The 26,891-nt window shown below is 43.1% G+C and overlaps 2 protein-coding genes across 2 annotated transcripts in view; both read left to right on the top strand.

Annotated features, from left to right (window-relative positions):
• The first annotated feature begins 1,102 nt into the window (after positions 1–1,102).
• On the top strand, positions 1,103–22,096 carry dcst1 (DC-STAMP domain containing 1). The gene is made up of 14 exons (XM_039806191.1): positions 1,103–1,180; positions 1,346–1,475; positions 1,963–2,102; positions 6,807–6,978; positions 8,347–8,490; positions 9,604–9,725; positions 11,468–11,628; positions 12,479–12,578; positions 14,556–14,651; positions 15,760–15,886; positions 16,508–16,663; positions 19,325–19,398; positions 21,194–21,454; positions 22,001–22,096. The coding sequence occupies exons 2-14, from the start codon at positions 1,403–1,405 to the stop codon at positions 22,094–22,096; spliced, it is 1,722 nt and encodes a 573-aa protein (XP_039662125.1). The 5' UTR covers positions 1,103–1,180; positions 1,346–1,402.
• The window catches only part of LOC120563013 (nuclear factor 7, brain-like), an 18,662-nt gene continuing 12,943 nt past the window's right edge, over positions 21,173–26,891 (top strand). Inside the window, exons 1-2 of the mRNA XM_039807023.1 lie at positions 21,173–21,454; positions 22,001–22,072. The gene's annotated coding sequence lies outside the window, so the exon portion shown is untranslated. The remainder of the gene's footprint in view (positions 21,455–22,000; positions 22,073–26,891) is intronic.

The following is a 26,891-nucleotide window of genomic DNA, read 5'->3' as shown; positions in this document are numbered from 1 at the left end:
AGAAAATAAAAGACTTTAAATTATTACATAATATATAATCGTGTGAAACTCTTTTATGGTTCTTATATTCACAGCAGGTTTCATCCTGTTAACAGACAGAATATATAAAGAGATACTTACATTAACATTAAACTAATGTTAAGCACCTTCATGAAATCCTCTTCGGCTCGAACATAGTAATAGTAGCTATTATGGATTTCTGTTCTGAAATTATTTTGACTTTTTTTCCCTCAAAATATTTTGACTTTTGTTTCTCAGAACTGGAACCTCCTATGGCGCCATTCTGATGCTACCAAGCCATCACCTCTCGTTAGCATCCCATTGGCTCCCATTCATTCTGACGTCACTTTGACAGAGAATAACTTTACATCTGAAGAGTTTAAAGACTCTATTTGTCCGTTGTTTATTTCTAAAGAAACACGACAATGTATAAAAGGCTCCATTACCTTGTACCTCACGTTATGGCTCCGTAGCAGACGCTTTTATAAAAACAGGTCATAACCAATGACGATTGGGTCATAACCAAGAGACTTACTGTCACACAGTAGAGGAATTACCGTATAGTACAGGAGAAGCTCACAGGCAGTTTGGACTTCCATTATCTGTTTAGGTTTAATGACTAATGTTAACTAGCATGTTAGTGATCAGTAATTACTAATGTTAACTAGCATGTTAGTGATCAGTAATGACTAATGTTAACTAGCATGTTAGTGATCAGTAATTACTAATGTTAACTAGCATGTTAGTGATCAGTAATTACTAATGTTAACTAGCATGTTAGTGATCAGTAATGACTAATGTTAACTAGCATGTTAGTGATCAGTAATTAGCCTGTGTATGTTATCTCCTTACATATACCTACTCTCCCGTCTGTAAGATTGGGAATGATTGAGATTTCTCTCGGCACAGCTACCAGAAGACTTCACACTTTCAGACAGGTTGCTCACGTCACATCTACGTCTTCAAGCTCAGTTGGAGGCTGCTCAGTAACGCTCAGCCAGCACCGGGAAAGAGACTTCTGATATCCTTCACTGGTCTCAGACAGAGACTCGGGGTCTGCTGGTCCAGTTTATATATATATACTGTCTCTGTTTCCCTCCCTCAGTGGTGTTCCTGGCCGTCTCCAACAGCCTCCCTCTGACCTCTGACCTGATGCCGGTGGCAGCAGCGGTCTTCATCGGTGAGGAGACCCAACATTTCATCAGTCTGTGTTTGGAATAATAAAGAAACATCTGGCTGTAATGAACGTGTGTGTGTGTGTGTGTGTGTGTGTGTGTGTGTGTGTGTGTGTGTGTGTGTGTGTGTGTGTGTGTGTGTGTGTGTGTGTGTGTGTGTGTGTGTCCAGCTGTGTGCGCCCGTCTGCGGAGCGTTGTCGTCGTCCGCCAGGTGTTCGGCCCTCCTCATGTTTCCCAGCATCCTCGGCTCCCGCGGCCAAGCCTACCTGATGCTCTTCATCCTGTCGGTGCTCTACAGCGGTAACGCACACACAGACACACACGCACACACACACACACACACACACACACACACATACACACACACACACACACACAGCCTACACCCTCCTACACACACACCTACACCTACGCACACCTACACACACACACACACACACACACCTACACACACACACACACAGACACACACACACACACCTACACACACACACACACACACAGACAGACAGACAGACAGACAGACAGACGACATGTGTGTCTGTGTGTGCACACTCCATTAATCTCACAAACACAACTGTGCGTGTCTGTGTGTGTATGTGTGTGTGTGTGTGTGTGTGTGTGTGTGTGTGTGTTCTGTGTTTCTGGTGTGTGTGTGTGTGTGTGTGTGTCTGTCTGTCTGTCTGTCTGTCTGTCTGTCTGTCTGTCTGTCTGTCTGTCTGTGTGTGTGTTGTGTGTTTTTTTTTGTGTGTTTTTTTTGTTGTGTGTGTGTGTGTGTGTGTGTCAGGTCCAGTTTTTAACATCCAGCGTAACGTGGAGACGGCTGCTCTGTCTCTGAGCTGTAATCTGGACCTGCAGGTTCATCACAGCAAGTTGCTATGGCGACACGCCATCAGCCCGTTCATCGCCATCACACAGGAGCTCATGGTGAGAAGCTAACCGCTACGCTAGCTGCTGGAACTGAGTGCTGTCAGTAGCGAGAAAAACGGAAATAATCGGTGCTGCTGTCTCTGCCTGATGTGAGTCGAGCGCAGATTTGAGTCGCGCGTGCGTCACTGTGCGACTAGTAGCCTCCAAGATGCTAACGGTCTACGCCAGGGGTCACCAACACGGGGCCCGCGGGCACCAGGTGGCCCCCCAAGGACCACATGAGGAGCCCTCAGGCCTGTTCTCAAAATGAAAATTGAATATAGATATTATCTGTTTCCCACCTTGTTAAGTCATTGTTGATAATTATTGGGAGAAATCATTAACATGACCAGTGTCTCCACATAGATGAGCATCATTAATCATTAATAATAATGTATAACTATTAATAATCATCATATATAACTATCATTAATCATTAATAACATATATAACTATCATTAATCATTAATAATCATATATTACTATCATTAATCATTAATAATCATATATAACTATCATTAATCATTAATAATCATATATTACTATCATTAATCATTAATAATCATATATAACTATCATTAATAACCATATATAACTATCATTAATCATTAATAATCATATATTACTATCATTAATCATTAATAATCATATATAACTATTAATAATCATATATAACTATCATTAATCATTAATAATCATATATTACTATCATTAATCATTAATAACCATATATAACTATCATTAATCATTAATAATCATATATTACTATCATTAATAATCATATATAACTATTAATAATCATATATAACTATCATTAATCATTAATAATCATATAGAACTATCATTAATCATTAATAATCATATATTACTATCATTAATCATTAATAATCATATATAACTATTAATAATCATATTTATACCATGGTCTGGGTGAATACTCCATTCTGATTGGCTGCAGGGTGTCCATTAAAAAGTGATGTAGGACACCTACTAAAGGAGTTCGGTGAAACTGACTGTTTACTGTTTTGTATGAATGCGCTACATTAAATCAAAAAGGAAATGTGGATTTATTATTTCCAAATCGTCCTCTGAACACCACAGGATGGCGCTAAAACACACAGGCTGCAAGAAGTCAGTTCTACTGGCCCTCTGGACTGACTTTGTTTCACGCGCAATAACGTTATCTCATCCCGTTCACTGTTCAGTTCGCTGCTTCAGGCTCCGCGCGCCACCCGGACAAGTAACGTTACACATCGTGGATCAAATTTCGTAAAAGTCGTTATATTGTTTTGGGGACAATGACATGGCTGGATAGCTAGCTTGTCTTGTTGTTCAATATACTGTCAAATTATTTTTATGATTACCAACTGTACACAATGTTATTGACTTTGGATCTTGCTAGCATAGCGTTAGCTTTGCCGCTGCAGCTAACTGAAGGGTTCTATCAGCTGAGCCGGACTATATAAATATCTCCGGTTGCTAAGGGAGGCAAGTCGTATCTAAGGTTCTTCCTAATTCCTGGGAGGAGAAAAAACACTTTGCATTGCATAAGAACCTGATGGATGGGAATGATTGTTCCAGGTATTAGTCAAACCAGATCAGGACGTAAACCAGGAAACGGGTTATTGTTTTTTTTGGATAAACTTTAGATTTCGATTGTAAAACTAATTAAAATATGAAGTAATGTTTTAAAAAATATGTTATATATGGTAAGTGACCATGGTATAAGCGGTTAATGCCCTTCAAGGTGTCCATTGTCAGGTAGTATGGACTTCGTGGACGGTTCACCCGTAGTCATTACCTGACAATGGACACCTCATTAACCCTTACATAACTATCATTAATCATTAATAATCATATTACTAATATTTATATTAAAATAATTAAACTATCTTAATCTTATTCATATATACATTAAATTTATTAATATTATACATTAAATACATTAATAAACAAATCAATAATACTACAATCTAATAATTAAATTTACATATATTAATTAATAAACATTAAAAAACAAAATATATAATAAAATATAATTATATAATAACATAATATTAATAATCTTATAACTATCATTAATCATTAATAATCATAACTATCATTAATCATTAATAATCATATATACTATCATTAATCAATAATAATCATATATACTATCATTAATCATTAATAATCATATATACTATCATTAATTAATTCATATATAACTATTAAGAAGCATATATAACTATCATTAATCATTAATAACATATATACTATATCATTATAATCATTAACTATTAATAATCATATATAACTATCATTAATCATAATAACATATTTACTATCATTAATCATTAATAATCATATATAACTAATAATCATATATTACTATCATTAATCTAAAATATAATAATCATATATTACTATCATTAATCATTAATAATCATATATAACTATTAATAATCATATATAACTATCATTAATAATCATATATTACTATCTTAATCATTAATAATCTATAACTATTAATAATCATATATAACTATCATCATCATTAATAATCATATATTACTATCATTAATCATTAATAACATATATACTTCATTAAAATATACATACATAATCCATTACTATCATTAATCATTAATAATCATATATAACTATCATAATCATTAATAATCATATATTACTATCATTAATCATTAATAATCATATATAACTATCATTCATTAATAATCATATATAACTATCATTAATCATTAATAATCATATATTACTATCATTAATCATAATAATCATATATAACTATCATTAATAACATATATAACTATCATTAATCATTAATAATCATATATTACTATCTATATATATATATAACATCATTAATCATTAATAATCATATATAACTATTAAACTATAACTATTTAATAACATATATACTATCATTAATCATTAATAATCATATATACTATCATTAATCATTATATAACTTTAATCATATTAATTATAATCATATATACTATCATACTAAATACTTATAAACACACAACATATAATAAACATATTATTAATCATATTACTATCATCATTAATAATCATATATTACTATCATTAATCATTAATAATCATATATAACTATCATTAATAACATGTATAACTATCATTAATCATTAATAATCATATATTACTATCATTAATCATTAATAATCATATATAACTATTATTAATAACCATATATAACTATCATTAATCATTAATAATATATTACTATCATTAATCATTAATAATCATATATAACTATTAATAATCATATATAACTATCATTAATCATATATAACTTTCATTAATCATTAATAATCATATATAACTATCATTAATAACCATATATAACTATCATTAATCATTAATAATCATATATTACTATCATTAATCATTAATAATCATATATAACTATTAATAATCATACTTATAACTATCATTAATCATTAATAATCATATATAACTAAAGGCAAACTGAGCACGTGTTATTTCAGAAGAGTGTATCAAACTGGTAGCCCTTCCTATGACTCAGTACCCAGGAAGTAGCTCTCAGTTTAGAAAAGGTTGGAGACCCCTCGTCTATGAGCTAACGTTAGCAATCAAACAATCATAGATAGCTACAACGTTTTTGAAATGATTTCTATCTTCTGTTCTTGTATGTAAAGAGAAAAGTTAATTATTTTATGGATTTCACAAATTTCGGTAAGACACGTTATGGAGTAAACAGTTTAAATCTGAGCATGCTCTGACTCACATTGGGCGGTGACACTGCCTACAGCGTGTTATCCTCCTGCTAGCGTTAGCACCCAGGAGGCTGAAACAGGGCAGGTTTTAAACCTGCTTTCAGCCTCCTAACATGTTGGAGATGTCAGTACATGTTCCTACCCATGTGAAGGGATTTCTTCTGAGTGAACACAGGGAATCTGACTGCAGTAGATGTGAAAGAAATGCATAAAAGTCGTGCTAATTCAGCTGTGTTTAGTTCCGGTGTTGAGACGGCAGTAAGACGAGTGCTTAGGGACCGTCTACTGATTTTAAACTCCACTCTCTCCCAGTGTTTCGGTAAGCCTGGCCCTAAGGCTGCAGCTGACGTTAACGTTACAGAAACTACAGGAAATGAGCCAGATGAGGCTCATGCTTTACGCCACATGTGTCAAACTCAAGGCCCGCGGGCCAAATCTGGCCCTTTGCAGATTTAGATCCGGCCCGTATATATAATTTAGGTTCACAATGACATTTTGGCCCTCCTAGTTGTGCGCCAAACCAAAAACACAGGAAAGTGTTTTTTTAAACTGCAATTACGTGACATTCAGAGTAGAATTTGGGCAGATTTGCCGACTCTGAGACTCAGAAATTCCCCCAGAAGAAGAAGCAGAGAGAGAGTTTTCATATTCAGGCTGAGAAACAGGCTGTTTTTCTTGATTTGCTAAATTCTACGATGGCTAAAGGAACTCTTTTGATGACTTTTGTAGGGCTTCATGTCAACAGAAATGACATGATATAACATGATAGCGTGTCATGATAGCGTGACACGCTCATGCCACGCAGCTGACATGCAGACGCCACGCAGTCGGCCTAATGCTGTGAGGGAAAAGACTCGCTACAAAACACCAGACTACACCACGGCGACAGCAGCAGTATACGCGCCTCTTTCTTCTTCTTCTTCTTCTTCTTCTTCTTCTTCTTCTTCTTCTTCAGGATGACGAACCAGAGTTCCAGTCGGAGGCTCGCAGCGTCAGCAGCAAGTTTCAGGACATCCGAGACCAGGTCTTCCTTCAGTACGGATTCGACCAGTTCAAACCAAAAGACGCCGCCACAGGGAACAGCACTCAGGAGCAGTTCACCTTCAAGACCAGGATGCAGTGCGACAGTGAGAGGACCCTTTTTATCTTCCATTTTGGTCTTCTTTCAGACTGGTGGAAAGACAACTAGGGCTGCACAATATCAGGACACACATGTAATTAGCTTTATATTGTAGCCTGACCAGCCAGACCCACATCCAGATGTTGGGTCTGGGAACTCCCCATTGGTCAGGGCTCAACCCGACGGGCGGGACCAACAGTTGTCTTTCAAATTCCCTCTGCACACAATAGGCTAGCGCTCCAACCAATCAGAGCAACGCTAGTTGATAGATTAAACTTTAAACTCCGAACACATCTTCGTTTTTTAAGAATGACTTCAGTGCCTTTTCTCAAAGAAAAGCTGAACTCCAAGTCTTCCAGAAGACCGCTGTTCACGCAGCAGCAGCAGCAGCCATAAGCCCCGCCCACCGCCTCTATACACGATGTGATTGGCCCGACTAGAGCTTAGTTTTTCCAGCTCGCAAGCCAACGTAGAGTTCCTAGACTGACCCTGGCTGCAAATTACATTAGCTGCCACTAGGGGGCGTCTAGATTTGTAGTCTATATTATTGCGATATGATTCACGATATTGAAGGGAATGATCATTTTTGTATCGTTATTCTCATTTTCATTGAAAAATATTAAAATTAAAAGAAATGTAAATGAGGATCAGTTCCAAACTAAGATTTATTTTGTGTCTGTAGGATAGGATCTGTCTCTGCAGCACCACAATACTTCACTCAGAATGGGTTGACACATATTTTGCCTTTTATTATTAAATATTGTGCCCCTATGATTTGGATATTTGGTTAGTCCATAATGCGATTTGGATAATATTGCGAATAATTGTGCAGCCCTAAAGAAAATAATTATTTTACTACACTATGTCTGTTTGTGTCTGTAGATTTCTCCTAAATTCACCAAAAGTCAGCTTAAGATAAGGCCTCATTTGTGTGTATTTCTGTGTGTGTGTGTGTGTGTGTGTGTGTGTGTCTGTGCGTGTTTCTGTGTGTGTGCATGTTTGTATGTGTGTGTGTGTCTGTGCGTGTGTGTGTTTCTCTGTGTGTGTGTGTTTCTGTGTGTGTGTGTGGGTGTGTGTTTCTCTGTGTGGGTGTGTCTGCATGTGTGTGTGTGTGTTTCTCTGTGTGTGTTTCTGTGTGTGTGTGTGTGTGTGTGTGTGTGTGTGTGTGTGCGTTTTCTGTGTGTGTGTGTGTGTGTTTCTGTGTGTGCGTGTGTTTCTGTGTGTGTGCCGTGTGCATGTTTGTATATGTGTGTGTGCTGCGTGGTGTGTGTGTCTCTGTGTGTGTGTGCATGCGTGTGCGGTGTGTGTTTGTGTGTGTGTGTGTGTGTGTGTGTGTGTGTGTGTGTGTGTGTGTGTGCGTGCGTGTGTTTTCCAGGTGTGGTGAATGAGGGCGTGCAGCGATGTGCTGATTGGTTCGGCAGCAGGTGGGCGGAGTGTATGCAAGCGATCCCTGTTCCTGTCATCAACCACGTCCTCTGCGTCTCCATGAAGTTCAACTTCCTGTGTGATGTCATGAGAGGTGAAAGGTCACACTGCACTGAAAAAAAATGACATTGATTCGATGTTAAAAAAAACGTCAGTTTAATGATTATTTTCATTTGTCCTAAATTAAAAAAATTTTTGTCTTTATTTGATTTTCATTCAGTTTAACCTGAAAGGTTTAACTCCATGCAGCCAGTTTTTTTTCAGCCAGTGCATGCAGGTGTCTCTCTGCTGATTGGCTGATTGGCACTACTTCAAACATGAATAACAAGTCCTCCTTCCAGTTTTAGTGTCTTGTTTGAGGTTGGTTTGGTGTGTCCTGGCCACTATGGCCACACCAAGACCTGCCCTTCAGTAGCATTTATTGGCCATGAGAGCGCAAGGTAACGTAACCCCATTGGTTCAGGTCCTGTCCCCTGACCAATCGGCTATCTTAACCTTAACCACTCAAGGCAGGGGTGTCAAACTCATTTTCCCAGAGGGCCACACTGGAAAAAGAGAATCACACCAAGGGGCCAGACATGGAGAGTTTAATGACGTGCTTTTGTTACCGCGTGTCACTTTTTTCCTCATTTTTGTTCCGACTTTTTTGTGGCTTTCTCAGACATTTCTCACCTTTTTGTAAATTTGTTGCTTTTTCCAACATTTTTGTACTCTTTTTGTCACATTTGTGTCGACATGAAGCCCTACAAAAGTCATCAAAAGAGTTTCTTAACCATCGTAGAATTTAGCTAATCAAGAAAAACAGCCTGAATATTAAAACTCTCTCTCTGCTGCTTCTTCTTCTGGAGGAATTTCTGAGTCTCAGAGTCGGCAAATCTGCCCAAATTCTGCTCTGAATGTCACGTAATTGCAGTTTAAAAAAAACACTTTCCCATGTTGTTGGTTTGGCGCACAACTAGGCGGGCCAAAATGTCATTGTGAACCTAAATCATATATACGGGCCGGATCTAAATCTGCAAGGGGCCGGATTTGGCTCGCGGGCCTTGAGTTTGACACATCACTTTGACACTCGAGGTGAAATGCCTAACCCCAACCAATCGAGCTGCTTCGTAGGGCGGGTCTTGGCGTGGCCATAGTGGATTCGTAATGTTGCGTCCTGGCCTTGACTCTGAAGTGTGTTCTTCTGTTTCCTCTTCCTGTCTGCCAGTGATGACCCCGTGGTGCAGAGAACAGATCCCCATCGAGGGAAACTTCGGTCAGCTGTTTGATCAGCTGAACCGGTCGGTCAACCTGCTGTCCAGAGAGTTCAGAGCCAAGCTCATCCTGAAGGTCTCAACCTTTCCTTAGACACAACCTTTCCTTAGACACAACCTTTCCTTAGACACAACCTTTCCTTAGACACAACCTTTCCTTAGACACAACCTTTCCTTAGACACAACCTTTCCTTCAACACAACCTTCCCTTAGACACAACCTTTCCTTAGACACAATCTTTCTTTAGACACAACCTTTCCTTCAACACAACCTTTCCTTAGACACAACCTTTCCTTCAACACAGCCTTCCCTTAGACACAACCTTTCCTTAGACACAACCTTTCCTTCAACACAACCTTTCCTTAGACACAACCTTTCCTTCAACACAACCTTCCCTTAGACACAACCTTTCCTTCAACACAACCTTCCCTTAGACACAACCTTTCCTTAGACACAACCTTTCCTTCAACACAACCTTCCCTTAGACACAACCTTCCCTTCTACACAACCTTCCCTTAGACACAACCTTCCATTAGACACAACCTTTCCTTCAACACAACCTTCCCTTCAACACAACCTTCTCTTCTACACAACCTTTCCTTAAACAACCTTCCCTTCTACACAACCCTCCCTTAGACACAACCTTTCCTTCTACACAACCTTCCCTTAGACACAACCTTTCCTTAGACACAACCTTTCCTTCAACACAACCTTCCCTTAGACACAACCTTTCCTTCAACACAACCTTCCCTTAGACACAACCTTTCCTTAGACACAACCTTTCCTTCAACACAACCTTTCCTTAGACACAACCTTTCCTTCAACACAACCTTCCCTTAGACACAACCTTTCCTTAGACACAACCTTTCCTTAGACACAAATTATCCCTTAGACACAACCTTTCCTTAGACACAACCTTTCCTTAGAGACAACCTTCCCTTAGACACAACCTTTCCTTCTACACAACCCTCCCTTAGACACAACCTTTCCTTCAACACAACCTTTCTTTAGACACAACCTTTCCTTCAACACAGCCTTCCCTTAGACACAACCTTTCCTTAGACACAACCTTTCCTTAAACAACCTTCCCTTCTACACAACCTTTCCTTAAACAACCTTCCCTTCAACACAACCTTTCCTTCAACACAACCTTTCCTTCTACACAACCCTCCCTTAGACACAACCTTTCCTTCAACACAACCTTTTTTTAGACACAACCTTTCCTTCAACACAGCCTTCCCTTGGACACAACCTTTCCTTAGACACAACCTTTCCTTCAACACAACCTTTCCTTAAACAACCTTCCCTTCTACACAACCTTTCCTTAAACAACCTTCCCTTCAACACAACCTTTCCTTCAACACAACCTTTCCTTCTACACAACCTTCCCTTCAACACAACCTTCCCTTCTACACAACCTTCCCTTCTACACAACCTTTCCTTCTACACATCCTTTCCTTCTACACAACCTTTCCTTCTACACAACCTTTCCTTAGACACAACCTTTCCTTCAACACAACCTTCCCTTCAACACAACCTTCTCTTAGACACAACCTTTCCTTCAACACAACCTTCCCTTAGACACAACCTTCCCTTAGACACAAACATCCCTTCAACACAACCTTCCCTTCTACACAACCTTTCCTTCTACAAATCCTTTCCTTCTACACATCCTTTCCTTCAACACAACCTTCCCTTAGACACAACCTTTCCTTCAACACAACCTTCCCTTCAACACAACCTTCTCTTAGACACAACCTTCCCTTCCTTTCCTCTCTGTGTGACGAGTGTGTGTGTGTGACCTCTGACCTCCTGCAGGAGCAGCAGCAGCAGCAGGCGGTGCTGGGTGGAGTTCTGCTGGGTCAGAACATCACTCAGGCGGTCCGAGAATCCTTCCGCAGCCTGACAACCACCATGGAGCAGCTGAACACCATCCTGCAGCATCTGCTCTCCTTCACCTTCATCGCCATGTTCACTCAGTAAGATCTGAAGGGGTCTGTGTGTGTTTCTGTGTGTGTGTGTTTGTCTGTCTGTGTGTTTGCGTCTGTCTGTGTGTTTGTGTCTGTGTGTGTGTCTGTGTGTCTGTCTGTGTGTTTTTGTGTGTGTGTGTGTGTGTCTGTGTGTCTGTGTCTTTGTCAGTGTGTGTGTATGTGTGTCTTTGTGTGTGTGTGTGTGTGTGTGTGTGTGTGTTTTCTGTGTCTGTCTTTCTGTGTATGTATGTGTTTCTGTGTCTGTCTGTGTGTGTGTGTGTGTGTGTGTGTGTGTGTGTGTGTGTGTGTGTGTGTGTGTGTGTGTCTTTGTCAGTGTCTGTGTATGTGTGTCTTTGTCAGTGTGTTTGTGTGTCTTTGTCTGTGTCTGTCTGTCTGTCTGTCTGTGTGTGTGTGTGTCTGTCTTTCTGTGTGTGTGTGTTTGTCTTTGTGTCTGTGTTTCTATGTCTGTCTTTCTGTGTGTGTGTGTCTGTGTTTCTGTGTGTGTTTGTGTCAAATATTACAATATTTTGGACCAAATACAATATCAATAAATTGATATTGTAAGGTTGACTATTGGCGCTAACGACTAAAACTACTTTTGAACGTCCACATGTTCCACCAAAACCAGTTCCTTCCTGAGACTATTTAGCAGAGGCACCGTGGCTCCGTCTGGAGCTTAGCCCCGCCCAAGACGATTGTGATTGGTTTAAAGAAATGCCAATAAACCAGAGCAAGTTTTCCTCCCATCCAGGAATGCTGTGTGGACTAGTCAGACCTTCCTCTGCAGAGCTGTGGAGGAGGGTCTGGCTATGTGAGACTACTGAGTCACTGACCTCCTCCTCTTCCTCCTCTTCCTCAGAGCGTTTGGTTACCTCCGACAGTACAGGAGGGACGTCCGATTCGACAACGTCTACATCACCACCTACTTCAGACAGATCGACGCCCGCAGGAGGAGAGCGGTAACATCATCTTCATCTTCATCAGGGCAGGGCTGGGCATCCCCACTGATTTCCCCATTCGATGTTGAATCACAAAGTCCCGATTCTATTTTTGATTTGATTCCCCCGATTCAATTCAGTTAATTTGGGATATTTCAGTTACAAAATCAATTTATCTTGGATATGAAAGAGATTCTATGATCGTACAAGGTTCCCTCTAAGCTGCTGCATTATTAAAAGTATCAATGTTGACATTAAAGCAGTTACATTAATGTTAGGGATGCACCCAATCCAGATTTTTGGGGTTTCAGGCTGAATCCTGAACCCCCTGGTTTCCATGTCCACTTCCTCACAGCCTACTGCATTGAACCAGTTCCATGTCCACTTTCTCACAGCCTGCTGCATTGAACCAGTTCCATGTCCACTTCCTCACAGCCTACTGCATTGAACCAGTTCCATGTCCACTTTCTCACAGCCTACTGCATTGAACCAGTTCCATGTCCACTTTCTCACAGCCTACTGCATTGAACCAGTTCCATGTCCACTTTCTCACAGCCTACTGCATTGAACCAGTTCCATGTCCACTTTCTCACAGCCTACTGCATTGAACCAGTTCCATGTCCACTTTCTCACAGCCTACTGCATTGAACCAGTTCCATGTCCACTTTCTCACAGCCTGCTGCATTGAACCAGATCCATGTCCACTTTCTCACAGCCTGCTGCATTGAACCAGTTCCATGTCCACTTCCTCACAGCCTGCTGCATTGAACCAGATCCATGTCCACTTCCTCACAGCCTGCTGCATTGAACCAGGTCCATGTCCACTTCCTCACAGCCTGCTGCATTGAACGCTCCACCTACGTAAACACCTTCCCGTAACCAACGGCGCCGTCACTACGGCGATCAGCGTAGCGCGCCGAGTGCAAGAGTAGGGTTCGGTTCCCTGGGAAAAAATTCTAATGTTCTGCAGAAACCAGAACCTCGTCAGAAAGCCCAAATATTCAGCCGAATCAGAAGCCCAATCCTGGATTCGATGCATCCCTAATTAATGTACTTTTAAATTTGACATGAACACACAGTAAAGTGCAGCTCTGCACACTCTGCAGGCAGAGAGTTTTGCAAGACATTTCATTCAGATATCTAGAGTTGACAGAGGGACTCCTTTTAAAATGGCCTCGCCAAAATGTAGCCTAACTTTGGAGCCTTTTTTTAAGCCCCTTCCCAACCAGCTAGCATGACACAGATGGTACCAGTGGATTCCTCAGGTCTATACGTTTCTTCCAACTTCTGGATTTTATGAATCGATATTAGATCATCCAAATGAGAATTGACTTGCATGCTCTTGAAGGAATTACTGCAACTGTTGGGTCTTTGTAAATTATAGAGTGTGGTCTAGACCTACTCCATCTGTAAAGTGTCTCGAGATAACTCTTGTTATGAATTGATACTATAAATAAAATTGAATTGAATTGACTTTTTAAGACCCAGCCCTATTCGTCATCCTCCTCCCAGCTACGGGATGGACAGAATAGACTAGAATGCCTTTTATTGTCACTATACACATGGACAATGAGATTAAAAGCAACTCCTTTTCCATCGCCAACATACAGTATACGTAAACAATATCACAACATGGAATAAAATAAGTAGTGCAGGGGGGGTGGGGCACAGTTGAGACACTATATACATATGAAAAAATAAGTGGTTTTAAATACAGTGTGATATGCAGTGTGGGTTATTGCACATTATTTGAATATTGTCCCATATTCAGTGAGTAATAGGTATTGCACAATGAGAGTAATGATATTGCACAGTATACAGATATTGCACAGTAAAGAAATTTCACAGTATTATCAATAGTTTTAAATATTGCACAGTAGGTGGGTAGAAGAAAGTCTGGGGGTTGGGGGTAGACTGTGAAGTCACTGCATGTGTTAGTTCAAAGTGGTCATTTCAGAGTGATGTTGATTTGTCCTCTGGTGTCTGCGGTGCGTTCAGGGGAAGCGCTGCCTGCTGCCGCTGAAAAAGTCCGAGAGGAAGCAGTTCATCGAGCCGTGCAGCCTGAAGATCCACCCTGAGGAGCTCAAGCGAGTGGTGGGTTCATAACTGATGTTAATGTTAAAGTCTCAGGGCCATATTTTAACGATCGGAGCACACGGTGTGGAGCGCCTGGTGCAGGTGTGTTCAGGGCGTGTCCAAATCCACTTTTGCTAGTTTGACGGCAGAAAAATGGCTCCGTGTGCCGGGCGCCTGGTCCTAAAGGGTTGTCCTTAGTGTCTTCATTAATCAGAGGTGTGTTTTGGGCGTAACATGCAATCAACCAATCAGAGATCATCTCCCATTCCCTTTAAAAGCCAGGCGCGTTTGGACCTTGGAGCATTGCTGTTATGATGGAGGATTTGTACCGTAATATTTTTATTTGTAATCTTCTGTATGTGTGTGTGTGTGTGTGTGTGTGTGTGCTGCTGTGTGTGTGTGTGTGTGTGTGTGTGTGTGTGTGTGTGTGTCTGTGTGTCTGTGTGTGTGTGTGTCCCTGTGTGTGTAACAAGCATAGTGTGTGCATGCTGTGCACGAGCCTAGGAGCATTTTACTAATGCTCTGTTAAAATAACAATGAAATGCTGCGTTATTGACTTTAGACCAGGTTTTTGTTGGTCAATGGTGCGATCACTTCCCACTGCCTCAAGATAGCAATACTCCCAGAATGCACCTGAACACACCTCCCTGTAAGACCAGCACGCCCAGAATGCACCTGAACACACCTCCCTGTAAGACCAGCACACCCAGAATGCACCTGAACACACCTCCCTGTAAGACCAGCACGCCCAGAATGCACCTGAACACACCTCCCTGTAAGACCAGCATGCCAGAATGCACCTGAACACACCTCCCTGTAAGACCAGCATGCCAGAATGCACCTGAACACACCTCCCTGTAAGACCAGCACACTCAATACCCATACCTGTGTTTGTTCGCCAGTTAATCTCCTGTTAGATGACTCTTCAGAAGGGTTGACAATCAGCAACTTTCCCTCTTTAGCATGTAGCTCACCAACGGGTGATTTTGTTATTTCTACAGTATGTGGGTTCAACGCACCCAATCCTGTGTGTGTGTGTGTGTGTGTGTGTGTGTGTGTGTGTGTGTGTGTGTGTGTGTGTGTGTGTGTGTGTGTGTGTGTGTGTGTGTCTGTGTGTGTGTGACAGAGCTCAGGTGTGTTTCAGCTGCTGTCCGTCTCCCTGCTGTCCTTCGTCCTGCTGATCGTCGACTTCTCTCTGTTCCACGTGTTGGACATCGTCAGCAGACACACCTTCACCCAGTTCAACCTGACCAGTAAACACACACACACACACACACACACACACACACACACACACATGAACACACACACACACACACACACAGACATGAACATACACTCACACACACACACATACACACACACAGACATGAACATACACACACACACAGACAGACACACACACACACACACACACAATTAATTGAAGCCGACATTATTCACAATGTGTATAAAGCTCTTTTCTGAGCTGTGCACACACTGCGTGTAGAGTGGTTTTACAGGCATTGCCCCAAAATCTCAACACATCACGTTAAATATGGTAGCATCAGCGTTAGGGTTGGGACACACAAACATGAACATACACACACACACGCACACACACAGACATGAACACACACACACACGAAGACACACCCACACACACACACAGACATGAACACACACACACAGTCACACACAGACACACACACACACACACATGAACACACACAGACACACACACACACACAGACATACACACACACAGACATGAACACACACAGGCACACACACAGACATGAACACACACAGATACACACACAGACACACACACACACACACTGTGAAGTCTGTGTTGTCGGAGGGGTTTCTGGGTAATGGAGTCCTCTCTGCAGGTAGTCACCAGGTGGACATTAAAGTGGGCGGAGCCTCCATGATGGCCCGCCTCCTGAGGAAGATGGTTTCAGCCTTCAACAGCTCGTCCAGCCTCAGCTTCCACACAGACAACCGGGGTAGGTCAGACAGACAGGCAGACAGAGGAGACAGAGGAGACAGACAGACAGACAGGCAGACAGAGGAGGCAGACAGGCAGGCAGACAGGCAGGCAGACAGACAGAGGAGACATACTGGCAAGCAGACAGGCAGACAGACAGAGCAGACAGTCTGGCAAACAGACAGGCAGGCAGGCAAGCAAGCAGACAGACAGAGGAGACAGACAGGTAGGCAAGCAGGCAGGCAGGCAGACATACAGACAGACAGACAGACAGACAGAGGAGACAGACTGGCAAGCAGACAGACAGACAGGCAGACAGAGCAGACAGTCTGGCAAGCAGACAGGTAGGCAGGCAGGCAAGCAAGCAGACAGACAGAAGAGACAGACAGGCAAGCAGACAGGCAGACAGACAGACAGACAGGCAGGCAGGCAGGCAGGCAAGCAAGCAGACAGACAGAGGAGAGAGACAGACAGACAGACAGACAGGCAGGCAAGCAGGCAGGCAAGCAGACAGGCAGACAGACAGACAGACAGGCAGGCAGGCAGGCAGGCAGGCAGGCAAGCAGACAGACAGAGGAGAGAGACAGACAGAGCAGACAGTCTGGCAGGCAGGCAGGCAGGCAGACAGACAGACAGAGGAGACAGACAGGCAAGCAGACAGACATACAGACAGGCAGACAGACAGGCAGGCAGACAGACAGAGGAGCAAGGCAGACAAACAGACAGACAGACAGACAGCAGCAGAGGGTGACAGTCTCACTGTTTAGAAACTCTTGACAAGATAATTCAGTGTGCCGATGTGCTGCAATAGCAGCAATCGGCAGAATGACTATTATGCCCCATACTTATTCCGCCACATTTTTGTCCCGCTACTAGTCACGGAGCGTTACCAACACATGCACACAAAATACTTCAAAACATGTGTAATGATCGGGAAAGGTGTGCTATGACTTTTCTAAGAGATTTGCCGCGCGGTTTTCACGAAATCAGCAAAACAAATGCAGTGAAATTTCCCATAGACTTTAATGGGAAATCTTTGGGAAATCGCTTAACATAGCTCAAAACAACCCCTCTTTGGGGCCATGCTGTATCGCCATACTTTAATGTAGAAAAACAATGAAAAGTTTAAACCGAAGACAAGACCTTGGTGTTTATTAGGCTGAATGGGCATTCAGATATCAAGCACGGTTTCTACCAAATCACAGTTTATGTATCGTCCAGTTTTTGTTTCAGATTTTCCAATGTGTGTGTACGGGACGGAATGTTGAGAGTTAGAGGGGAGGACAGAGGAGGGAGCTGCAGTACCATTCTCTGAAATATTTCCAAACAAATTGCTCTCTCTCCTACAGTTTTCACTCTACACATCATAGTTGGTCATGATGTAGAAAATGCTGTGCCGGTCACAGACATGTAACTATGGAATCCACCGGACTTAAACATTTGGCTCTGTTCATACCAACTGCCGATAGAAACAATGAAAACATATATTTCTGGAAGGACACAGATGGTTCCCTGTTTGTTACCTGCTCTGTGTCCCATATATTTGACACCACAAACATAAAAATCACATCAATGTGTTCGCTAGACCTTTATCTTTCTTGTGATGATACTGTTATTGCTGTTTGGACCCACGGTTTTTGAATTACAGAACAAACTCAAGAGGTATAATTATCATTAAATGGACATGTTTGACCCATGGAAGACACTGTCTCCCCTTCCCTCCTCTACTCCCTCATTGTGGAAATCACCATAGCAACAACTTCACACCCTCACACACACCTATCATGGAGACTCTTTACTCTAGGCCATGTTGTCCTCTCTTTACAGGACATGTCAAACAGCAGATTTACTGTTAGCCAGTGTTATTCGAATGTGCACCAATTACTAGGCACACTGTCAAAATTTCCTGTGGAATTTTCTAGTTGTTCCTTGCTGTCATGGTTTGGTCAAGCATCTTTAAACCAGATGAATAGTTAAATAATGAGTCAAATAATGCAGTCGTCTGATTGGCTGAAGCCCCCCTCTACCCAGAAGCGTGCCTGTGTACCAGACAGTTAGAGAAGAGGTCTTCCTCCATGCTAACTGGCTGCCAGCCTTGGTCCAGTGGAGGAAGCCCTCTGGTCCCTGAGGAGAACCAACAGGACACAAGCATCCAGTAGTTCAGTTTGTTCGCTTATTTATAATTCTCTCTCTTTGTCTCTGTCTCTCTCTCTCTCTCTTCCTCCCTCTCTCTCTCTCTCCTTCTCTTTGTCTCTGTCTCTCTATCTCTCTCTCTTCCTCTCTCTCTCTCTCTCTCTCTGTCTCTCTCTCTCTCTCTTCCTCTCTCTCTCTCTCTCTTCCTCCCTCTTCTCTCTCTCTCTCCCTCCTTCTCTTTGTCTCTGTCTCTCTATCTCTCTCTCTTCCTCCCTCCCTCTCTCTATATATCTCTGTCTCTCTCTCCCTCCATCTCTTCTTCTTCCTCCCCTCTATCTTTCCTCTCCCTCTATCTCTCTCCCCCCTCCTCTCTCTTTCCTCTCTCTCTCCCTCTCTTTCCTCTCTCCCTCCCTCTCTCTCTTCTCTCTTTTTCTCTCTCTCCTCTCTCTCCTTATCTATCTTCTCTCTCTCTCTTCTCTTTCTCTCTCTTTCTCTCTCTCTCTCCTTTTCTCTCTCTCTCTCTCCCTCTCGTTCCCCCCCCTCCTTTATATTGTGTTTCTCTTTTATCTCTTCCATGCCTCTCCAGATCCCTTTCCTTCACTTCACTCTCCTTCTAACAGTCCCCACAGGTTTCCTGGTTTCTGTGTTTTCTCTTCTGGGGTGTTTTTTCTTTGGTGTTGGTTTTTTCCTTTCTTCCACTTTTCCCTTTCCCCTTTTCTTTTCCCCACACATTTCCACCCTTTACTCCCCCTTTCCTTTTCCTTTACTCCCACACACTTCCTACCCACTTTTACTTTTGTTTTTTTTTTTTGCCCCCTTCCTTCTTTTTTTTTTTTTCTCTCTCTTCCTACTTTTCTCCTTATTCTCCCTTTTTTCTCTTTGTTTCTTTCTCTTCTTTTTTTTTTCTTTATTTTTTTCTTCCATCCCACTCTGTTCTTTCTTCATTTTCCTCCCTTCTCTCCATTCTTTCCTTCCTCACTCCTCTCTCTTCCATCTTCCTCGTGTCTCCTATTTTCCTGTCTCCCCGTCTTTCTTTTTTTCCTTCTGTGTCGTTTTCTCCGTGGTGGTTTCTACGGTTCCTGTGTCGTGGGGGTTTGTTTCTTTTCCCGCGTGTGGTTGTGGGTGTGTGTAAAGGTTTACGGTTGGGTTCCACACAGAAACCCATTGCCAGCGAAAGTTTGCCTCGGAGGGCGTGGTCGCGAAAACAACACGCAAGACCGCAACATGTTTTTAAATGTCCCGGGCTGTCAGAAGACAGAGGGCGGTAAAAATGCACAGCAGCAAACCATCGGTAAAATGTTAGCTCATAAATGCTCTGGTAACCTGGCTATGTAGCCTAGCTGCCTCGCTATGCTTACAATGAAATGCAACGTCCGAACATGCTAGCGGGTGACCTGTCGGCTAGCTGAATCATTTTGAGTGTTTAAACTATCTCCAGTGGTCTATTTGGTGGTGTGTGTTCGCCCTGTTTAAGTTCGTGTGACATATAAACAACAATCTGTGTTGCTACAAGCGTCAATGTTCGCCAATAAAACATGTAATCAAACAAATGCACAAGTAGCCTAGCTAGCTAGCTAGCTTCCTGGCTAGGCTACAATGAAATCCAATGTCCGAACATGCTAGCGATTAGCTTGTCGGCTAGCTGAAAAGTTCGAGTGTTTAAACTAACATATACAGTGGTCTATTTAGCGGTGTATGTGCCCTAGCTAAGTTCGTGTGTCGTATAAAACACAATTTGTGTTGATAGAAGTAGCGATGTTCGTGTAGAAACATTTTAATCACATCAAAATTTTCATGCTACAGCGCTGATGACCTCCGCCATCTTGGTCTGAATTTTGTTATAACTCCCGCCTCCAAAACACAAACACACGGACCTGATTGGTTCTCGAGCGGTCCTCATTTGAATAAAGTTAAACTTTCGTCAACTTTATTTCGCTCCCCTCGGCGATTCGCTCTCATCTCGCTCAATCGGGGCGAATTATCGTCTCCATTCAACCTCAATGAGAGCAAAGCGAAATTTCGCTGTGTGGAAACCTACCGTTAGGCTGCCCTACATGTTACTGTAGGCCCACTTTAATATGCAACTCAATGCCTGTCTGTAGTAGGAGTCCCTGCTGCATCTCTCTTTAAGTTGAGGGGTCCTTGGCTTAAAAAACGTTGAAGACACCTGCCCTAGAGAACCCGCGTAGTTCTGCATTACATTAATTAATTTGCACGCAAGTTTTATGTATTTTTATACCGTGTATTCTCCGTGTAAATTCATGCACCGAACCGAGACGCCCGTACCGTTTCGGTTCAATACGAATACATGGACCGTTCCACCCCTATGTTACAGATATGAGGAGCTTTAAAACTCAACACTGCTTCTCCACGTTTAGTTCTGTAACCTCCTTTGTCTGTCTGTCTGTCTGTCTGTCTGTCTGTCTGTCTGTCTGTCTGTCTGTCTGTCTGTCAGAGGGAGAAGAAGCGAGTCTTGTTTCTCTACAACCTGCTGATCCAGCGACAGATTTCCTCCCTTGACAGTGAAGGCACCACCAGCAGAGGCCAGCGGAGCAGGACTGTGAGTGGAGTCCTACGGAGGCTGATTTCCCCCAGTGACATTGAAGGCACCACCAGCGGAGGCCAGTGGAGCAGGACGGTGAGTGGAGTCCTACGGAGGCTGATTTCCCCCAGTGACATTGAAGGCACCACCAGCGGAGGCCAGTGGAGCAGGACGGTGAGTGGAGTCCTATGGAGGCTGATTGGTCCACACACACACACACACACACACAGACACACACACACACACACACACACACCAACACACACACACACACACACACACACACAGACACACACACACACACACACACATACACACACACACAGACACACACACACACACACACACACACACACACAAGAACACACACACACACACACACACACACACACACACACACACACACACACACACACACACACACACACACACACACACACAGACACACACACACACACACACATACACACACACACAGACACACACACACACACACACACACACACACACACACACACAGACACACACACACACACACACACATACACACACACACACACACAGACACACACACACACAGACACACACACACACACACACACACACAGACACACACACACACACACACACACACACACACACACACACACAGACACACAGACACACACACACATGAACAAGTGTTCAACCGTCTCTCTGTCTCACCTTTGTGTCCTGCAGGTGTTTCAGCGTCTACGGCGCTACGGACGCCGTCTTTATCGCCATCTCCAGCAGGAAGTGTCGGACTCACAGGTGACCCACTACGACCCCGCTTAGACCCCCCCCCCCACCACCACTACGACCCCTGGACCCCCCCCACCACCACCACCTCCACACTTTACAGAAGACCATCAGATAACCCTTTATAAGAAATATAAAGAAGAGAAGTGACGTAACTAACACACGTGTTGAATGTATTTCCTTCATCATATGTAGTTGGGTATGGTTTGGTGCTATTTATAATGTATATAACATAAAATATTAAAAAAAAGGAGCACAAAAAACGACAGTCGGCAACATTAAAGAACGGCTTGTTTACTGCTGAGGCCATATATGGTCAAAATTAAATGATTGATTAACAATGTAACAACATTTACTTATAACAGTGACTTATTTCACCAGTAAATTGCTGGTAAAAGACCAAAACAAGCACCAGATGGGAAAAGGGTATTTTACAATGACTTTGAATGCACCACGAGGCTGGCGAGTTTCAAGTGAACGCACCGTCCGTGTTGTTTTTCTGACGTCAGCAGCTGCAGTCAGACTGTTAGGCCCCGCTGTTGGAGTCCTCTACAGGGAACTACAGTCACACTTTACACCGTTTAACGTTAGCTGTCAGCACTTTAACCGTTGGGTTTAATCCATAGACATTAAAACTGGACCAGCAAGTCCTGAGTCTCTGTACGAGACCAGTGAAGGATACCAGAAGTCTCTTTCCCGGTGCTGGTTGAGCGTTACTGAGCAGCCTCCAGCTGAGCTTGAAGACGTAGATGTGAGGTGAGCAACCTGTCTGAAAGTGTGAAGTCTTCTGGTAGCTGTGCCGAGAGAAATCTCAATCATTCCCAATCTTACAGAGACGGAGAGCGTAGGTATATGTAAGGAGATAACATAGGCACAGGCTAATTACTGATCACTAACATGCTAGTTAACATTAGTCATTAAACCTAAACAGCTAATGGAAGTCCAAACTGCCTGTGAGCTTCTCCTGTACTATACGGTAATTCCTCTACTGTGTGACAGTAAGTCTCGTGGTTATGACCCAATCGTTAGCCTATTGTTATAAAAGCGTCTGCTACGGAGCCATAACGTGAGCTACAAGGTAATGGAGCCTTTTATACATTGTCGTGTTTCTTTAGAAATAAACAACGGACAAATAGAGTCTTTAAACGCTTCAGATGTAAAGTTATTCTCTGTCAAAGTGACGTCAGAATGAATGGGAGCCAATGGGATGCTAACGGGAGGTGATGGCTAGGTAGCATCAAAATGAATGGGAGTCAATGGGATGCTAACGGGAGGTGATGGCTAGGTAGCATCAAAATGGCGCCATAGGAGGTTCCAGTTCTGAAGCGAAGCTTACCTCCCTTGGTTTAATCCAGCTACTAGCTAGTGTCCCGTGCAGCGATGCTTCTAAAAAAACAAAACAGGCAGGCACCGAAATTTTCGTTCTTATTCGGTCTCGTTACTACCGTTTACGTCGGAACCGGTGCCCTATTTCGGTACCCAACCCTAATCATAAGTCACAGTTTATTGGCACGTTACCTCCACCTGTACATTTTATTTATTTAATCATTTTAAAGGGACAATGCACATCAATTGGCTTTTTTTTTTAACACTCAAAATGTACCGTATTTTTCGGACTATAAGTCGCATCAGTCAAAAAATGCGTCATGAAGAGGAAAAAAAACATATATAAGTCGCACTCATTTAGACTTTTTTTTTTTCCATCTGTCAACTACACAACAGCACCCAGAACAACAGGCTGAATACAGTAGGTGTCCGGTATGTTACTACTAATATAACTGTTAATGTAACACATTAACAGTTATTGAACTACACAATAGCACCCAGAACAGCTAGCTACCAGGGCGTGGAGCGTGGATGGATTAAAAGGCGTGGAGATGTAACTGCGTCGTTGGCGAGCCCCTCCCGACTCCTTCCTCCACCTCTGACCATCTCGCTCTCAGCCCGCCATTAGCCGATTAGCCGATTAGCTTTCTCTGATTTCTTCATTGCAGTAAGAGTCATCTTTTCGCCAGTTCCTCACAAGTTTCTCTCTCATTTCAAACTTTCTTTCTGCTGCTCGATTACCGTTTTCGGCTGCATATTTTACTACCTGCTGATAGGTTGGATATTTCAGCCTACATGTTTCAAATGTATTTTATATCTTGTATGTAGGGTACTACACGAGAAGGTTAGTCTGGGGACAACCTTCACACACAAGAATGTGTGAATCTATTAGGAGTTTGGGTACAACTTTCACACAGAGGAATCGGAGCCAGGAATGTGGGAATCTATTAGGAGCATCGGCCATAAAAGGTGTAGTTTAAGAGTAAAACTTGTGTGCTGAAATAGATGTCTCATGCTGTGTAAGCACAAAAAGAGTTTAAAAGGTATTCACTATGATGTACATGTGGTTCATCCTTGGGCAGACGTGTCTGTATGCTCATGGTTGTCCCAGTGTCATGAAAGTTTGTTCACTGTTTGAATAAAGCTGCACTTGATTTGTAATCATCGGACTGGTCGTCATCTCTGAGGTCTCCCAACATCATTTCTGAATCATCACCCGATATCACCTGCAGTTTGTTATCTCTTTTCTTTAGCAGCAGCGTTCTAGTCGTCCCAAGCCTAGAGCGCCCTCTCGCGGCTGTAGACGGTAATGTTTTCAGTATGAATTAACATTTAAAACATGTTCAATTATATATATTTTGATATATAAGTCGCACCTGACTATAAGTCGCAGGATCAGCCAAAGTAGGGAAAAAAGTGCGACTTATAGTCCGGAAAATACGGTAAATGTGCCAGAGTTAGCAAAAAAGCTAATTTTCATCCGTAGTCCCCTGGCAGGTAAACACATCATCATATTACGTTAATAAAAAAAGAATGCAAGAACGATAGAAAGCAAATTAAAGGAATACGCCACCGTTTGTTGAAATAGGGCTTATCACGGTCTCCTCTGGCTGTAGATAGGTGGGAATTAAGTAATTAGGTTGTTTTTTTGTCTTTTGTTGGCTCACTTTTACTCACAACATGCTAACCGGCAACATAGGATTCCATTCACTACGCTAAGCTAACTAGCGGCTGCGTTGCCGGTGCTGCACCGGACTAAAACGATGCATGCACAAAAAATGCGTTGGCCCACCTATCTACAGCTAGAGGAGACCCCACTATCTACAGCTAGGGGAGACCCCACCTATCTACAGCAAGAGGAGACCTCACCTATCTACAGCTAGAGGAGACCCCACCTATCTACAGCTAGAGGAGACCTCACCTATCTACAGCTAGAGGAGACCCCACCTATCTACAGCTAGAGGAGACCCCACCTATCTACAGCTAGGGGAGACCCCACCTATCTACAGCTAGGGGAGACCTCACCTATCTACAGCTAGAGGAGACCCCACCCATCTACAGCTAAGGGAGACCCCACCTATCTACAGCTAGAGGAGACCCTACCTATCTACAGCTACAGGAGACCCCACCTATCTACAGCTAGAGGAGACCTCACCTATCTACAGCTAGAGGGAGACCCCACCTATCTACAGCTAAGGGAGACCCCACCTATCTACAGCTAGAGGAGACCTCACCTATCTACAGCTAGGGAGAGCCCACCTATCTACAGCTAGAGGAGACCTCACCTATCTACAGCTAGAGGAGACCCCACCTATCTACAGCTAGAGGAGACCTCACCTATCTACAGCTAGAGGAGACCCCACCTATCTACAGCTAGAGGAGACCCCACCTATCTACGAGCTAGGGAGACCCCACCTATCTACAGCTAGAGGAGACCTCACCTATCTACAGCTACAGGAGACCCCACCTATCTACAGCTAGGGGAGACCCAACCTATCTACAGCTAGAGGAGACCCCACCTATCTACAGCTAGAGGAGACCCCACCTATCTACAGCTAGAGGAGACCCAACTATCTACAGCTAGAGGAGACCCCACCTATCTACAGCTAGAGGAGACCCCACCTATCTACAGCTAGAGGAGACCCCACCTATCTACAGCTAGAGGAGACCCCACTATCTACAGCTAGAGGAGACCCCACCTATCTACAGCTAGAGGAGACCCCACTATCTACAGCTAGGAGGAGACCCCACCTATTACAGCTAGAGGAGACCCCACTATCTACAGCTAGGGGAGACCTCACCTATCTACAGCTAGAGGAGACCCCACCTATCTACAGCTAGAGGAGACCCCACCTATCTACAGCTAGAGGAGACCTCACCTATCTACAGCTAGAGGAGACCTCACCTATCTACAGCTAGAGGAGACCCCACTATCTACAGCTAGAGGAGACCCCACCTATCTATAGTTAGAGGAGACCTCACCCATCTACAGCTAGAGGAGACCTCACCTATCTACAGCTAGAGGAGACCTCACCTATCTACAGCTAGGGAGACCTCACCTATCTACAGCTAGGGGAGACCCCACCTATCTACAGCTAGGGGAGACCTCACCCATCTACAGCTAGAGGAGACCCCACCTATCTACAGCTAGAGGAGACCCCACCTATTTACAGCTAGAGGAGACCCCACTATCTACAGCTAGGAGGAGACCCCACCTATCTACAGCTAGAGGAGACCCCACTATCTACAGCTAGAGGAGACCCCACCTATCTACAGCTAGAGGAGACCCCACTATCTACAGCTAGAGGAGACCCCACCTATCTACAGCTAGAGGAGACCCCACTATCTACAGCTAGAGGAGACCCCACCTATCTACAGCTAGAGGAGACCCCACTATCTACAGCTAGGGGAGACCTCACCTATCTACAGCTAGAGGAGACCCCACCTATCTACAGCAAGAGGAGACCCCACCTATCTACAGCTAGAGGAGACCTCACCTATCTAC

The sequence above is a fragment of the Perca fluviatilis genome, chromosome 7 (assembly GCF_010015445.1).
Source record: "Perca fluviatilis chromosome 7, GENO_Pfluv_1.0, whole genome shotgun sequence".
Classification (NCBI taxonomy): domain Eukaryota; kingdom Metazoa; phylum Chordata; class Actinopteri; order Perciformes; family Percidae; genus Perca; species Perca fluviatilis.
This window is presented reverse-complemented; position numbering and strand designations above follow the sequence as displayed.